This window comes from Passer domesticus, chromosome 4 (genome assembly GCF_036417665.1).
Source record: "Passer domesticus isolate bPasDom1 chromosome 4, bPasDom1.hap1, whole genome shotgun sequence".
Taxonomy (NCBI): Eukaryota; Metazoa; Chordata; class Aves; order Passeriformes; family Passeridae; genus Passer; species Passer domesticus.
The window spans coordinates 49,218,032-49,234,785 of record NC_087477.1 but is presented as its reverse complement, the minus strand read 5'-3'; the positions used below and the strand labels follow the sequence as shown (position 1 = coordinate 49,234,785).

General features: G+C 36.9%; 1 protein-coding gene across 7 annotated transcripts in view; it reads left to right on the top strand.

Annotated features, from left to right (window-relative positions):
• ASB5 (ankyrin repeat and SOCS box containing 5) overlaps positions 1 to 16,754 on the top strand; it is a 39,706-nt gene that overhangs the window by 15,253 nt on the left and 7,699 nt on the right. The window contains exons 1-3 of one of the 7 annotated variants that reach the window (XM_064417763.1): positions 6,717 to 6,838; positions 8,252 to 8,592; positions 13,951 to 14,018. The exons of 1 other annotated variant lie outside the window; for it this stretch is intronic. In XM_064417763.1, coding sequence (XP_064273833.1) covers positions 13,961 to 14,018 — 58 coding nt within the window. In that variant the 5' untranslated portion in view covers positions 6,717 to 6,838; positions 8,252 to 8,592; positions 13,951 to 13,960. Of the gene's footprint in view, positions 1 to 5,065; positions 5,170 to 6,716; positions 6,839 to 8,251; positions 8,593 to 13,950; positions 14,019 to 16,754 lie in introns of those variants that run through there. 5 more of the 7 variants (XM_064417764.1, XM_064417762.1, XM_064417761.1 and 2 more) reach the window with 5 other exon arrangements.

Here is a 16,754-nt window from a genome sequence, read left to right as displayed (position 1 = left end):
AAATGATTTAACATAGTCTGTCCTCCTAAGTCTTATTTTCTAGCACCTGGAGTTACTGCAGTTGCTCTCCCTTGGACTAGTGCCAGCTCATATATAGTTTACAGACATCTTTACTGATGTCTCATTTCCCATGTTAAACAGAGTGCTCCAGCTGAGGCTTTATGAGTGTAACCAGGGGAACTATCAGTTGTATAAAAGTGGAGCACTTATGTCATGTGCCATGTATATGGCACCCTGTATAATACCTCCTGGAATGATGCTGCCCCCTCAGCAGTAAAGTATTATGGATAGAGGCTGTAGCCTGTAAACCATATGTTAAAACAAAGTCACTGTATTGTGCATTTGCTTTTTCCTCTCTACTTATAGTACTTTGTACTGGGCTTCAGCCGATTTCATCCTGTCTTAGTATCAGACAGTTTCTCTGTTTTACTTCTCTGTTTTGAATTGCTACCCTGTGAGCAATTGCAGCATCTACAGTTTAGTGTCATCTACTGCCTGCATAAAAATAAATACATTATTCTATCATTCACAATATTAAAAGCCTGAATAGCACCAAATTCAGTACAGAAATTTGCAGTCTTTTACGTTTGCTTAAAGTGAAAACCTGTGTCTTAATACGCTATTAGAGTTGAATTTTTTTTTTTAGTGAAGTCAGTGGTATTAGTACCATAAAAAATTAAATTAAAAAGGGATCCATTGTATTATAAAGGTGCCATTTGCTGGTTATTTTTAACTTTGGCACTAATTTTGTAAACACTTACTCATATACACATGCCCTGTTGATTTGAAAGGGACTGATTAGTTGTTTGGAGCCAAGTGCTTTCCAGTCAGGGACTAGAGCTGTGTTGGAAATGGGTTGTGGTGCCTAGTGCTTCTTTATTTATTGTGTTGAAGTGAACATTTACATATTTGTTGCATTTGAAACTTTGCAAAAGTCAACATTTTATTAATTTATTTCTTAATGGGTAAAGACGTAACAAGTATATGTTTGCTCCATTTTAAAATTCTGTGCCCTACAAACTGATACACAAGAATAAACTAACTTGAAAATTAACTTTGGGCATATTTAGCTCCTTAGAAAACTATGTGTAATGACAGTGATCTGCACAGTAACATTTCTTCTCGCATGGTATTTCCAGATCTGTGAAGAGTTAATAAATCAGGCTTCTGTACAGCTGTTGCTGGATGAACACTGGAGGGTCAAAAGCTGCTTTTAGACTCTTCGTACTATACCAACTAACAAGTCATATAATGAAAGTGCTCTGAGTATAGGAGCACTGGGTTGGAGCTTCAGATGCATTTTATGGTTTAGTTGCTTTAGGATGAGGTAGTAGTGCTGTGGTATGAGATTATTTCAAATTTTGTGGATCAAATCTAAAGAGTTAATCAATTATCAGATCATTTGGGTCTATAAGATATAAATTCTGCCAAAAAATACTGGTAAGATCTCTGTTTGTATGAAAGAGCCTATACTTTGTTACTAAAGATAACTTTATGGAAGGAGGCATAGTTCCCACTCATAAACATTTTTATAAGGCAGAAGGTGTCTATTTTATCAAAAGTAAACCTGATCCTCAGTAATTGTCAAAATTATCTACAAGCAGAAAGTGATGGAGAGGAACCTTCTTATGGAAAAAAAATTTGCAGAGGTTAACGTAGCATAAACAACATTTTTTAATTATGTCACCTCTTTTCACAAAAATTTGTATAAAATTTCACTTTATCCATAAGTGTATAAGTTAAAGTTGCTTGAAAGCAGGAATTGTGTTTGTGGTGTGCTTCTTAAAATACATTCTGGTTTTGCACAACAGGAGACGTGAATATGCCCTGGTTTCTTCTAAGGTTAAGAAAGTCTACTCTTGAATGACTATAGCAAATTCTAAGCTACCCAACTTTGCTGTATTTGCCTTGGTCAGACATGGTAGGAAAGCTCAGTACACTAGTTAGGCTAAATTAAGCCAACGACAGGATTGTGGTAGTTTTGTCTACTGGAGTCTCCATTTTCTTTCAGAGACTGGTAAATACTATGAAGTTTTCGGTTTCCTTTTTTTCTTGTACACTTGAGAACTACTTGGGTAGTCCCAAGAAACTGGTTCTTAAAATACAGCTCATAAATAGGCAATAATGTCGTGTTTCACTGTTAGAGATCTACTGTTTGGAAGGCTTGTAGTGAATGATTAGAGCAAAGTTTTCATATTTATTTTATCCTAAGAAGTTGCAATTGATAATGCCACTCAGCAACAGTTGTTAGGTAGGGAAGATAGGCATGAGGCATTTTCTCAGCTTGCATTCCACAGAGATCACAGTTCTATTAATAAAAGCCATACAAGACCTCTCTTAGCTTCCTGGATACAATGGAGATTCATTTAGCAATGATAGGAATATTGTATGGCATAAATATTCACCATACCACTTGGTGTAAGGCACCACATTTAGCATTTGTTTTTCATTTGCAGCACGTAAGCTAATGGTGTAAAAATGCTTAAGATAGTGTGAATATTTTTTTTTGAAATTTTAGAAGGAGGGGCTTTTTTTGATGGAGCTCATCACTTTCTTTTGTATGCCAAATAACTTTGCCTAGTATGACAAATGGCTGCCAAAGAAGAGTCATACTGAAAAACAACACCAAAATGGCACCTTCTTTGAAGGAAGAAAATGACACCACATATTAGATAAATACCAGAACATTCTTTTTTGAAGAAAATATTCTACCTTAAAGAGGTTTTGCTCAGAGTTATATGATGCAACTAAATTGGCATGGCCAGAGCCCTGACTTATTTGCAGCATCAAAAAGCAAGAACATCTCTTGGCAAGCGTGTTACTTTTAATTCAAATTTGTCATGTTTTTATATCCCTCATCTGAAAGAAAATTTCTGAGGCCACAGAAATATCTAGTGAATATGTATGCTGGAGCCTGTTTGCATGCTTGCTTCTCTAGAAGAAACTGATATAGCCTGTCATGTGGATTTGTTTGTGGGGCTTTTTTACTCTTCTGTGTATGTGAGGACCTCCTTGAGGTCCACCAGCTGCATTTTTTGGTTGGTTTCATTCAGGTGTGCCTCCTTGAAATTTATTTTCTTTCTGAATATGGACCTTAACTTGTTGCCAACCTAGGTCCTATTCACTTGCTTGGAGTGTACACTCTAAACTCACATGGAAATGCCCTTCACCAATTGATTTCTGTATTTTTTCTGTGTGAAATGAAGAGTAAGCTTATGAAAGAAAAAAAGTACTAAGTGAACATTATGAACTCTGACGTATCTTAAAACCTGGGGTTTTAAAAGTGCATAGCAGTAAGACTGAAAGGCAGTCCTGGAGCAATCTGTCTGCAAGGCTTTAAAGAGAACTGGTGTTAAAGAAAATATGCAGAAAACTGCAGTATTGGCTTGGGGCAAGCTCAGTTGTACCATCTGCACTGATCTTTCTTGCCTTGGTAGGGCATAAGGCAACAGGGGAAGACCAAAATAGCAAAGCTCCCTGAAGGTGATGTTCCTTCCTTCAGCCACTGGATTCTTATGGCCAGGGTTTTGCTACTCACATTCCTCTCTTGTAGGGGATGTTCTCAAACACTCGCAATGCAGGCAAACAGCGAGTGAACTTCTGCCAGTTAGATGGTGCTGGCTCGGGGGGAATTGCATAGCGTGCCTAAGTGCTGAGCTCTGCTCAGGGCTGCAGCAGTGCTGGCTGGCTGGCCATAAATCCTTTGTGGCATGCTGCATCTGTTGCACTAGTGGATGTTACTCTCTGCCATCTCTGGAGTCTTTCTGGCCATAGATATGCTCTCTCTCTCTTCGTGGCTGTTCTTTCACCATAATTGAAGATTCTCTCTGGGGTGCCCTTTACCACGCCTATGCTGACTACTGATTTCATGCCTGTGTCTGTCTTTCTGTCAATATCTGAAGCTCAGACCTGCTTGGTAACTGATTTGCTTAGGTTCCACCCCATGACTTCTGTTATTATTTTCATTTACATATTAGCAAGTATTTTATGTTATTGCTGCCTTGTCTGCCTGAAGAATCTGACAGGTGCACATTGCAAACAAGCCAAGAAATATAATAAATATGGCATTGTTCTGTATTTGACTTCTGGAAGGGCTGAGGCAAAGCCTTTGTCATATCAGAAGTTTAAATCTTTTTTCAAAGATTTATGATTCAGTTATGATTCCCAGCATCTGAGGACATAAGGTGTAACAACTGTAGAAATCTCAGGAGAAGAGGTAGGGAAATTACTAGCCAGAGAGCCATGCTGTTGCTAACATCATTGTCATCATCATCATCTTCTTCTTCTTCTCCTACTACTACTACTGCTGCTGCTACTACTACTACTACTGATTTGGATTTCCAGCTTAGAGACAGTGATGAGATTGTATTAAGAGTATGTAATAGAATTTTTTAGTGCTTATAATGGTGTAAAGAAATGTAATTTATGCTTAAGTAAGTAGTGATAATTAAAGCATTATCTGCCTATCAGCTGGTATTTGTCAAGAGGACTGGTTGGTGACCTGGATAATGCCTAAGCTTCTGGTTACCTGCTAATGACTTATATCACCATCATACTTGCCATGAAGTATGGCTTGATGCAAGAATCTATTTAACAAACAAACAAAAAGTTGTTCCAGGCCTTTCCCTGTTCTCCTCCTAGAGCTTTATCCCTGTACATTCATGGTGCATTTATGTCCCTTGGCATTGAGCTGGCACTGTAGAATGTAACAGTGGCCACCACTGTGCCTTGTAGGATGCTGTTTTTGTCAGAAAACACTGTTCCTCAAACCTTCCTAAAATTTGTTTCATCCTCGCATCTCCTACAGGGAGCAATGTTCAAGAATTCTTCTGGTTTGTTTTTGGCAATGTCAAATAACAGGCCACTGCTGGGGTACTGGCACTGAGCCACAGAGAGCCTGTCTGTCATTTCAGCTTCATGGCTGCAGGGTGTGGATCACATGAGCAGGAAGAATCAGTTTCTAGTCCTGTTCCAGAATTTAGTGTGGCACGTTCCATGCAGTCACTGTGACCCCATAGTAATCCTGGTCATGAAAACAGAGTAACCTGCAAGTACAGAACAGTTTGGGAAGTCAGGTGGGTCATCGGTTTGGTGTTTTGAGATGGTTGCACACAAAATACTGATCTGTGACATTTGAAAATGGTGCAATTTTGTGCAATTTTTCCTAAGGTAAATTATTGTTATAGGAGTTTGGACCTGTATTGCATTGGACTGCATCATGTGCTGAAAGGTCAAAGAGGTTTTGGGTATTGTTGGTTTTATTAACACTTTTTTGTGTGTTACCACAATTGCATCTCTGTTGCCTTAAAAATAGAATGAGTTCCCTGCTGAAAGGGAGGAACAAAAATTTACTTCTATTTTCATTCCCACCTGTTAAGAACTGTTGCCCCTTTAAACTCAGACCTATGTGCTGACCTGGAAATGTTGAAACTTTACTCATATTTTCTTTTACAAAAAACTGGAATAAAAAGATTTTGAGACTTTCCTTCAACACTTCTTCCTCTGGGTTATAAATTTGAACAGAACTAATTATTAATGAAATTTAACATAGTGTTTTATTTAAAGCTTGTATGCTAATTTAGGCCAGAATTCCAAACCCATCAGTTGCCTTACTCTCAGACTGTAGCATCTGCCCCTTCCCCTGGTTGCTTTTTTGAGGGTAATTACATTGTTTCCATGTAATCTAAATGCTGTCCCTAACTGCTTGTTTTCCAAGTCAGGAAAAATAATGGTCAACTGTATTTTTCACATGCTTGGACATCTACTTAGACTTGTGTTAAAGGTTTTCTGGCAGACTTTGGAAGGCTTTCAATGTCTTCTATAGAGAAAAATCTGAAGAACATAATCTCAGGACTAAGCATAAGTGCTTTTGTAGTTTTGAATGTTAATAGTTTTATTACCTAATGTTGGTAGGAAGTTGAAGGATTTGATTTTTGTTTTGTAGCTAATGTAGTCCAGGGATAGACGGTTGATGTGAGAAAGGTCACATAGCAATTCCATGCCATAGGTGGAAGTCAAGTAGAGTAGCATAGTCTTCAGCCTTACTCCGTGGTTTTAACCATGTTCATTCCCTCATCTCAAGTATATTTTTAACATCATTTCAGATGATTTTTGATGCTGGGTTGGCTGCTTTTTTTTTTTTTTAAATCTTGTATTTGTGAACTGTTTTAATAAGATTTTTTTTAATGTTTTTTGGAAGTTAAATGGTTGGGCCTAGCAGAATTTAGTGAAAAGTTCCTTCTAGAGTCCTGAAGCTTTGCCTTCTTTAACGCACAAGAATGCATATTTTTTAAATGTCCTCTAGAGTATTCAAAGTCACTCAATGAGTGACAAGCATCTATGGAATATCACTGTGTAATGGAGATACTTTTCCTATAAGCCGTGCTTTGGAGGTGGGGGGTTTTGGGGCTGCTCTAACTGCATGGGGAGCTCCTTGCTTCCTGTGCAAGGGACCAGGTGATGCTGGCTCCTGTGGGCTCTGCCTCTTTGAAGCCATGACAGCTGTCTGTGTACCTGCTGGTGTCCTTGCACCTGCCAGTCACACCTCCCAGACAAGTAAGAGAGAACAGAGGCTGGAATCAATGTGGGAATCATTTGTATGAAGTCCTTCCAGGTTTGTACCACTCCTGTAGAAAGATGCAGATTCATTCTCAGCTGACAGCCTCACCCACAAAACTCCTACAAAAAATGTAGATTTTTTTCTTGCCAGACCACTGTCAATTCCTGCTCTGCAGTCCCAGATGCTTTGCTTGATCCTGGTCCTCACCACCTTCTCTTGAGAGTCCTGGAATTCCATTCCAAATGGAAATTTAAAACTGAGATGAGCCTCAGAGCCATGGCAAGTACAAAAACTGTCAGGAGAATAATGCTGGTATCTTCCTGCATAGGCACATGTATACACATCCCTACTATGCTCTCCTGTTAATACCTCTTCCAATATTTATTTACTTGGAAGAAAGCATAATTCTAGTATTGAAGTGATATATTTATAATGTCCCATTTATAATGAGCCCTTTTGTGAAAGCTCTGTTTCAGATTTACATGCAGAGATTGAATATGTTGAAATGTTTATTTCAGTCTGGGAGATATTCTGATTCATTCAGCTAGATAAAACCCGAGGAAAGCAGTTGTCTGAAAGCACCCTAATGTCTGCGAGAGTTCTATTTGGTTCTGTCTTGTAGACAGAAGAGCAGTAGCCCACCTGCTTCTGTTCTGTAAAGGGTATAGCACTATTCCAAGTGAGACAGCTCTCATGCGCTGCAATTTCAGGGTGAGATTTGCAGCTGCTCCTTCTTCTTCCCCTCACCCTACCTACCTATAATCTTGCCTCTGATTTTCTCCTAAAGAAAACTAAGAGGAATATAGAAAATTTCTTTAAATATATGAGCATTATTTCAGAGTTTTAGGGCTTAAGTTTTGTCAGGTACCTGAAAAGAGTAGTATTAGTGAAATTCAGTAATGTTGATTTGCTTGTTAAAAATTTACAAGTGGCTACTTTATATATCTGTAGAAGAGCATAATGAGGAAATACTACAAGGAAATGCCAGGGAGGTAAAGGCAACATTTTAACATGCTATTATTACAGAGAAATCACTGTCTTTTACTGTGATGCAGTTTTATCATAGATTGCTTCTCTCTGCAGATTTCTGTTCTATACTATCAGCCTGATACATAGTAATGAACAAAAAATTCTAGCACTCTTTGGTTGGTTTTGTTACTATTTTTAAAAACATTGATCGGTGCTTCTTCTGACAAGACTACAGCCTTACTTTCATAATGGGGTCAGACATTTAAAATAATTTTTTTTAGTCAAAACATGCTTTTATTCAGGATTTAGTTTCTGTTGACATTTGTAGGATAACTTGCCCCCTATTTGAAAAAAAAAACAACCAAAAAACAAAACAAACCAAGAAACAAACCATAGAAAACCAGGAGTGTTTCATAGTTTCATGGGTTCTCCTGAATGCTAAAATCACTCTTTACTGCACATTACATATGAGTAAAACCTGATGCAGTAATAATTGTTGTTACTATTATTAAAAGAATTTCCATTCTGATAAAATAATTTTGGTTTTCTGTTTTAGGCTGCTTGGTAATCAAGCAGCAAAACATTTGAATGCTTATGCTTTAAGAATCAGGGAGTTTTTGTATTAAATGATTAAAAAATTAGCACCTTCTTTCCATTTAAATCATGTAAATAGTTAAGACTCATGCTGTAGCTAAGCTGATTCTTTCTCTGTTTTAAAAATAGAAAATGCTGGAGCAGTCCTTCCCTTCCCCCACTCTGTAGTCACTAGTCCAAGCTAGTAAATGTTACTGAATGGATTTCAGTGTTGTAGCCATTCTACAGTAAGTACAGCAAGATCCTTTGTGAAAAAGCGAAAGGAGGAGAAAAGGTAGCAGAGATCATTTGTGGCTGTTCGTCAGAGCAGAGTACCTGCACCAATGACAGACAGGCTTTCCTGGAGAAACAGATCATGACAACAAACACTGCTGTTCAGAGGAGCCAGAATCTCCCCAAAAGACGCCTAGAAAGTGTAGGGGAGTGCCCTGCAAAACGGAAAGCTAGCTGGGGTATTCTGACCAGCCAAGGTTAGTATAGCAGCCATTTCACAAACCGGTACTGAAATATGCTAAGCTGACCCAATTTATGATGGTCTAGCTATAAAACTGATTTTTAGTTTTGGTTTTTTGTTTTTTCTTTCCTAGCTGTGATGTAAATGCATGCTTTTGTTAGTGAGACTTTATTGTCTTGCATGGGTTAACACAAGGGTACTGAGGCTATTTTCGTTCTTTCTGCTCTCTTATCAGCTGATCTAAAATACCATTTCTTGTTTATCTGTCCTGTTTGTTTTATGCAAGTGTTTAAGGCTTGACTTACCCTGACTTTTGCTGTCCTGTCATGAGGTAACTGGATACTAAAGGTTAATTGTTTACTATGGGGAACCCAGGAAGGAAAGGAGGGGGAGGAGTAAACTTTACATATAACTTTATTTGTAAGGAGTCTACAATAGATAGCTGAAATAGGAGGCAATAGAGAAACACAGGTGACAGAATTATTCTCCTGTGCTAAGATACTAAGGACAAAATATAAATGTAAAGGCTTTGCATACAGAAGTACTTAGAAGGCATTTAAGTTGCTGAACACTGACATTTTCAACAGTGAGAAATAAACTCTCTTAGAAGTATTTAGGACTCCTGCTGCCTGTGCGATATTTTCATGTAATTTTTTTTTCCATAGTCCAAGTGTGTAAAAGGGAGCCTTGAATAATTGCAAGAATCTTAAGAGGAATTTTTTTTGAAAGAGTGATCATAATTCCATTTAATATTGATGGTATCATAAGGTTTAGAGTGAAACAAAAAAGAAATTAAGGAAGCCAAGCTTGAAATTCATGATCATATGATACAAAATTTAAAAAATAGAAATGTTAAAATCATCAATGAAAGTAGTAGACAGCAGTGAGTTCATATGTTTTACATAAAGGAACTGTGAATTTGCTACGTAAAATATAGCTATATGTTAGCTATATTCTTAAAATATATTCTTATTCTTAAAATACCTTTGATGATTTCCAGTAATGACAGTTTCAGAACTAAGCAATATCCAAGAATATAAGCACCAATTTCCTTATCTTTCAAGTAACCATTTGAGTGCAATGATGCTGTGTGATTGCATTTATTCATCAGTTTTAATATGCAGAGCATATTTTGCCCTCATGTTTTTCACTGTTTGGGCTAAGATTTCCTGACCTAAAGAAACTGTTATTTATGGTCATTTTAGCTGGTTAGGTCAGTATTTTCCAAAAAAAACTTGGACAGTATCCCTCAGCTGAAAAGAAATTTCACAAGAGTTTATCAGTGTTAATACTAGCCACTCCATTATATGGTTGAAGGTTAGGCTCTCTTGCTACTCTTACAAAGATATAGCCACAATTATTCTAGTTTTGCAATTCTCAGAATCTAAGTAAAATATGTAAACTAAAATTTTCTGTAGAATCCATCTTAACAGGGTCTCGCTCCTAGAGCCTCTTTGTGATTGCCATGCTGGGAATATACATTTATTGATAGACATCCTGAAGTACTGAGAGACTTCTGTTGCAATTAAGGCTTCTGATTGTTGCAGTGCACTTGAATAACAAGTATATATTTTATCAAGTCTGAAGGATGCTTTTTTCCCTTCCTCTCTGTTTCATCCATGCAGGTATCCAAACCTGACTTGTCTCTACAGGCACCCTTGCAGAGCAAAGGGAGAGAAAGTCATGCTGCAATGCAGTCTGTAATTAAATAGGCAGATTGGAAAATGGACTGAAAGTGATGCAGGGGGTGGAATATAACATAAGATTGGGTAGAAGGATGAAAGGATAGAGTCAAGGTAGGAAAAGGTCTTCAGCCTACTGGCTTGAGGGGCTACAACTCCAAAATCTCATGGATGTGACAAAAATTACACACTGGGCCCAGATTTGCTGCACAATTGCTTGCTGTTTATAGGCTTGGGATTAGGCCCTGGGCTGCATTCACTCTCAAGCAGGCTGGGAAAATACAGACAATCCTCAGCACAGTTTGGGAAAAATGTTTTGTACTGTGGATTAAGGCTGAGACTATGAGGAGCAAAATTATCCCAGACTTTAATCTTCAGAGTCTGAACGCAGCTCAGAATGTCCATATGCTTTTTCTGTCACCTTCTAGTTGGGAAGGGGACTGAAAAACCCTTACTTTGTTTCAATGACATGTCCAAGGAAATAATAACTGTCAAAGAATATGACCATCTGCTCCTCCTACTCAAGCCATATCTGATGAGGATCTAATAGTTTACTGAATTTGGAGATGTTTGTGATTTTACATCTTGGCATTCTAGCTAGGACACACAGACTTTGCAAGCTAGTTTTGGTTAGAAAAATATCCAGACAGTTGTTGATGCTTCAAGAAGATGGAAAAAACAACCTGTGCATGAGCAATGGCCATGGAGCTGTGGCTGTGCTTTCATGTGACACGAGAAGGGCCTGACACACTCCTTCCCACACGTGCATGGCCGAGCGCAGAGCCAGCAGCGACTGCTGCTGCTCCCAGCATTGCCACTGCCATCATCTTCACATAGCATAGTGTTGCTTCTCTTGGGAACCAAGCAAACTGTGTTTGGAAATTGCTGTTGTGTTATTCTAGGCTTTTTTGTAGAGTTCAGTGGCTCGTGTTTCTGTGGGAAAAGTATGCAAAAGTGCAATGCCAAACACTCAAAATGTTACCTGTGCCACCCTGATTTGACCATTCTCAGTGCATTATGCCCCAGTATTTGACAGCACAGTCAGATGCTGTGCTCTTCCACAAAGCCCCAGCCTCCTGAGCTGTGCAGCATGAATGATGTTCTGAGAATGCATTAGTTTTATACTCAGAAAAAACATACCCTGTGTTCTACTGTTTGATGCAAAGGTTAGAAAGCATGCAGTGAATGGTTGGGAGAAAGGGTTAATGTTTTAATGCCCCTAGAAGTAAATTCTTGTCTTTGCTTTGGAACCTATGTGTTTTAAGACCAGTCATCTAATGTAAAAGCTTTTTGGCTGATAATGATTATTATTATCTAAAGGTGAAATATCAGAAGTTCAGAGCTCTCATAACCATAATTAAACTGTGCTTTTAGTGTGCACTCTGTTTAAGAACTCAGAAAAAAATAAGCTGTTAGAATGATTTTATAATTCAGGCATCAAAACTCTGTCTTTTAGTTCCTTCGTTATAAAATAGTATGAATGGATAATGTTCTGATATAGGTTCAGCAGGGGAGTTGAAGCATTCTTTTATTATTGGGACAATACCATGAAAAAGGCAGTATAAAATTAACAATGTTACAGTGAGTTTATAGTTTGGATGACATGTCTTAAAGAGATCCTGCTAGTCATGGAGACAAAAAAAAATCTGAATACTAACTCATTCACTGAATGCAACACTGGCATGGCAAAACTAATGTGTAGTTATGTGGTGAGGGTGCATTAGAGACAGAACTGTGTGGGAAAGCTTTGTATGGCTTTTAGGAGTAGGGAATTGTTAGTATTTACACTTGGAATGAAGCCCCCAGTTTGTAGATTTAAAGTCTACATTATGATAAACATTGGAAAGTATACTGGTTTGAATCAATCAAGTTTTCATTGTTTGTATGCATATATATATATACACACATATATATATATATACACACACACAAAGAGTTATATAGTTATATAATTTTCATATTATTTGAAACATTGAAATGACATATGTAAATGCCACTTGAATGACATCTTCTCATTCAGACTTATTTTAATAATCACTAGCCTAAATTCTGATTCTCTTGGAGTTCTTCAGTGTTGACTGTTTAAACTTCATTTATAAAAAAAAAGTGACTTCTTATCATGGTAGTTAAGCATCATAGATATATATGTCTTGAAGTTTAAATCCTTCGTTGAAGATTTTTTCAATGATTTTCAACATCAAGTATCAATTAAGTGGTTGACATGCTTCTTTATTCTACAAGGGATTTAGACAAATGAGTAATTTCAGTGCCACAAAAAAAATCTTTTTGAACCTAATTAGACACGTTCAACAACTGGAGTAAAGTCATTCTGTTGATCTTGGCACTCTGATATTGCAGGGTTTTTCCCTTAAGTTATTGATCCTGTCTATTGCTTCAGTTGCCAGAAGCTGAAGCACTCAGATGTGTCTTACGAAGTAAAAGGTAACAGTATTTAATACATAGCTTTTGTTGGTTTTGCAGAAATAAATACTAGCTACAATGCTTTCCAAATACTCTGTGTTTCTCACCTCCCAGTAATGAGCTGTGTCAGGCTTTTATTTTCAGTTCTTTGATGATAGTGCTTGTTCTGACGGCTGGGACTCCATCTATTTAGCCATAGAGCAGTAATTTTTTAAAGTGCTGAGCCCTGGGAGAAATAATCTCCCAAGGAAGTCAGTGAGAAGAACTTCATTCATTACAGTTCTCCTTTTGAAAGTCTAATGTACTTTCATGTACTTTAATGTACTTTTTATACTGAGTTGGAGGGTTGTTGTTTTGTTGGTTTTTTGGTTTTGTTTTTTTTTTTGGAGGCTACACAAACTTTTAGAAATAAATACAAAAGGAATGACATGACTGGAGGTAAAGACTATTGTGAAAATATTTTTATTTAGTATTTTACTACTATTATTATAATTTCAGGAATGACTTATAGATAATTGCAGGTAAAGGATGTAAAGGAGTGAGGTCTCTAGGGAAATGTGAGGAAGAGAACATTAATGACTTAGAAATGAATCAAAGTCAAGAATTGCAGATCCCTATTTTTGGACATTTTCGCTGCTGAGAATAGCTATCAGTGCCCCAGTTCAAAAACCAAAGAATATTTTAGAACATAATTGAAGGAATAGTGAACTACTAAAAGAAAAACAGTTCAGGTACAGCTCAAACAGCATTTGAAACATGCTCAGAATATCTTTGCTTTTCTTTTCTAGATGTGTTATGAGTAAGTAGTGAAATAACATAGGGACATTTGGCAGTGCTTCCTTTAAAATCTATGTATTGATACTGATTTTTGAGGACACAAAACTGTATGTCTTTGCATGAGGTTAAAAAAGGGGGAGTTTTTCTGCAGTTTATTCATTTCAAGGCTTTCTTGATTTCACTGTGAGTTTCTCTTCTGAAATTCCAGTTAATCTCTCATGGAAAGCCAATGCACAGATACTGGCACTTTGAGAAGTTGTTACATTAAAAAAAAATGTGAAAAACTGACAAAAAAGGCAGCAGTCCTTTACCATAAGAAACTGACAACTTGTACGCACTCATATATTCAAAGCTGTGTTTACTGAAGGCTGAAAGTTCATGTTACAGGGAGCTGCTGATCTTCCAAACATAGCCAGGGTGTTTTAGGAACAGGTCCAACTAGCAAGAGCAGATTTTTTTTATTATTATTATTTTAATTTTTTTTTATTTTCCAGATTGAAAGAAATGAGTAGGATTTATAATTGCAATTGGCTGGAAGTGCCATGGGGAGATGGAGATTTAGGTATTGTATAATAATTTGTAATTTTTTTTTAACTTCGCCTGTTAATGGAGTGAATATATTTATTCTTTCTTGTTAATGCTTACAAAGCAATGATGCTTTGTAATAGTTTACCCTTCTGGTAAACTATACATCAGAGAACTTGGAACTCATGTGGCTTCTGTATATAGTTAGAGATATTTTGTATTCAGCATTGTCAGAGACTGTGGGAAATTTATGCATTAGCAGTTTTGGAATAGACTATGCTACTACTGCTATTACAAACAAAATGAATGAAAGTGTTTATATTTTTGCTAATGACTTCTAAGTGAGAGACACTGTAATTTGTAGATTAGCAGAAGGCAGTAATCTAGGCAAAGAATTTAAGAACACCTTTGATGTTTATTTATGGTAAATATTTATCTTGAACATATTCTTGTCCCAGTGGTATTTAATGATGAATTACTATGTATGTCAAGAAGTCAGTTGGAATGTGAATTTTCTTTTTCCAAAGTTGGTTGGCACAAAATAGTTCTGCAACATTTTGCTTTTAGATTTTATTTATAGTAGAGACGATACAAGCATTTTTTATTTTATGGATTTATCAGAAACAGCTGGCTGCTGAATATCTCTCCCTGAAGACAGATGGGTCTAGGTGCAAACCTGAGCTTATAACAGGATCTGGTATAATTTGATTATGAAATGTCACTGGAGTAATAAGTAGACATTATTCTATTCTTCTGATCAATCCAAAATGGAAGGAGGTGAAGGAGATAAAGGTGGAAAATCGTTGCTTTCAGACGCTACCTGCATCTTTGTTGTGTTTATACATGGCTACAAAAATGTCTGAAATGTAAGTCTATTGAATGAGCATAAAAGCCTTGTAACTCTTACGATTTTATCGGATGTTTTTCCATACAATCAGTTCTTTTTTTTTTTTCTTTTTCCTTTCCATTGAGTAGGATAAACTGTAGAGAAAGAGGTGTTCTCATCTATAAAGACAGAGGGACAAAATTACCAAAAGCTACCTCTAAATACAGATATAAATTTGAGGAATTTTTTGCAGCAGCCAGCAGAAGAACTTAATGGATCTAATTTATTTGAATTAGAACAACTTGAGTGCTCATTCAAATACTAATACAGAAGAAGAAAAAGACTGATTGAAATACTCATGGTGATTGCACACATCCAAACCACAGTACAGTAAATCTATCTGAGCTTATTGGTATGACAAAGAAAATACTGATGATTTGTCAAAATTGGGTCCCTTGCAGGTTTCTGAGCTCAAGGTTTTTTTAATGTATACTAGCCTTTATAATCCTAATCACTTTGTATGGGGGGTTTTTAAAGTGTTTGGGGATTTTTTGGGGGGGTTTTTTGTGGTTTTTTTTGGTGGTGTTTTTGTTTTATTTTTTGTTTTGTGGGTTTGTTTTGTTTTTTCTTTTTTCTTTTTTTTAATTTGGACTATCAATAAGAATTTCAAAACATTACATTAAATAAACCTGAAGTAAAAAGTACAGGGAGTAATGTGTGTGCATGTATATGTACATGCACACACAGATGACCAGAGCTTTGTGCAAATAATTCTGACAGAGGATTGGAAACTGGTTCTTGCCAATAGTCCATCTACTGCTATAGATGAAAGAGTTCAAGGTTCTTCACACATACAGGATGCTCTGACATGATAGAAATCTTACTGAATTTTAAAATCAGGTTTATAAAACCTTACTGTCATATTTTTAAACTTCTGTGATCAGCTTTATGTAGCCTTGTGATAATTTAAATAATCATCTGTGGTTTTGCTTTGCCAAGTTTTTGATCTCAGTAGTATTCAGTAGTGCTGAGTCACAAAGTGCACTATGTTCTCTAAGATGCAGTTATACTTCTGTGTAAGTTTTAGTCTCATTCACTAACACCAGTAGGAAAATAGAGGTTTTAGCTACAATTTCCTATTGTGCACTATTTCATGTTTTTAACTGGGCCCTGATTTCTTTTCAGGTTGAATAGTCTTAATATTTTCATCATTCTTGATGTGATTTGAGGGGGTTGTTTATAGTAAACAGAAGTGTACAGTGGATGGAAGGGGTCAACAGGAAACAGAAACAGGGTCTATTTCTGGGGTGTAGTTATCTTAGAGCTTAGGCTGGTGACTGCCAGTGATTGAGCAACAGCCTTTGCACTTCAGACTCGTTGCTTTGCCAGTAAATGCAGTGGCTGGCTCTGTAGGCTGTCCCTGTCCATGGCAGCGTCAAATCTGCACACCTGGAAGAGTCATCTGCCAGTGTTACCAATTCATCATTCCAGGCTAATTCTCTCTTCAGGAATTTTAGGCAGCTTGATATAACTCACACAAGTGATTGTATTAGTATTTTAAAGTTCTGTTGATTTTGTTCTTAGAGGAATAAATACTGATAATTCATAATACATTTTGAAGATGTTTCTTCCTTGCATAACCTCTTAAAACTGAATTTTGAAAATTCATGCCATAAATCAGGATCAGCTCTGCCTGCAGCCTTGGCTGGCTAGAAGGGACCTGTCAGTGTGCAGGCTTGCAGAGGAAAGGGCAGGTCCTTCAGCAGGAGCTTCAGGATGGCTCTGGAAGCTGGGCTGGGAGCTATGGAGGGTTATGTGTGTGAATGCAGGGTTGTTGTTGGTTACTATTTTTTTCACTTTTCTCTTTTGAGGGTGATAAATAAATTAAAATAAAGGCAAAACCCTTACTGTAAGCATATCAAATTATTTTTAAGCCTATTAGTTTAT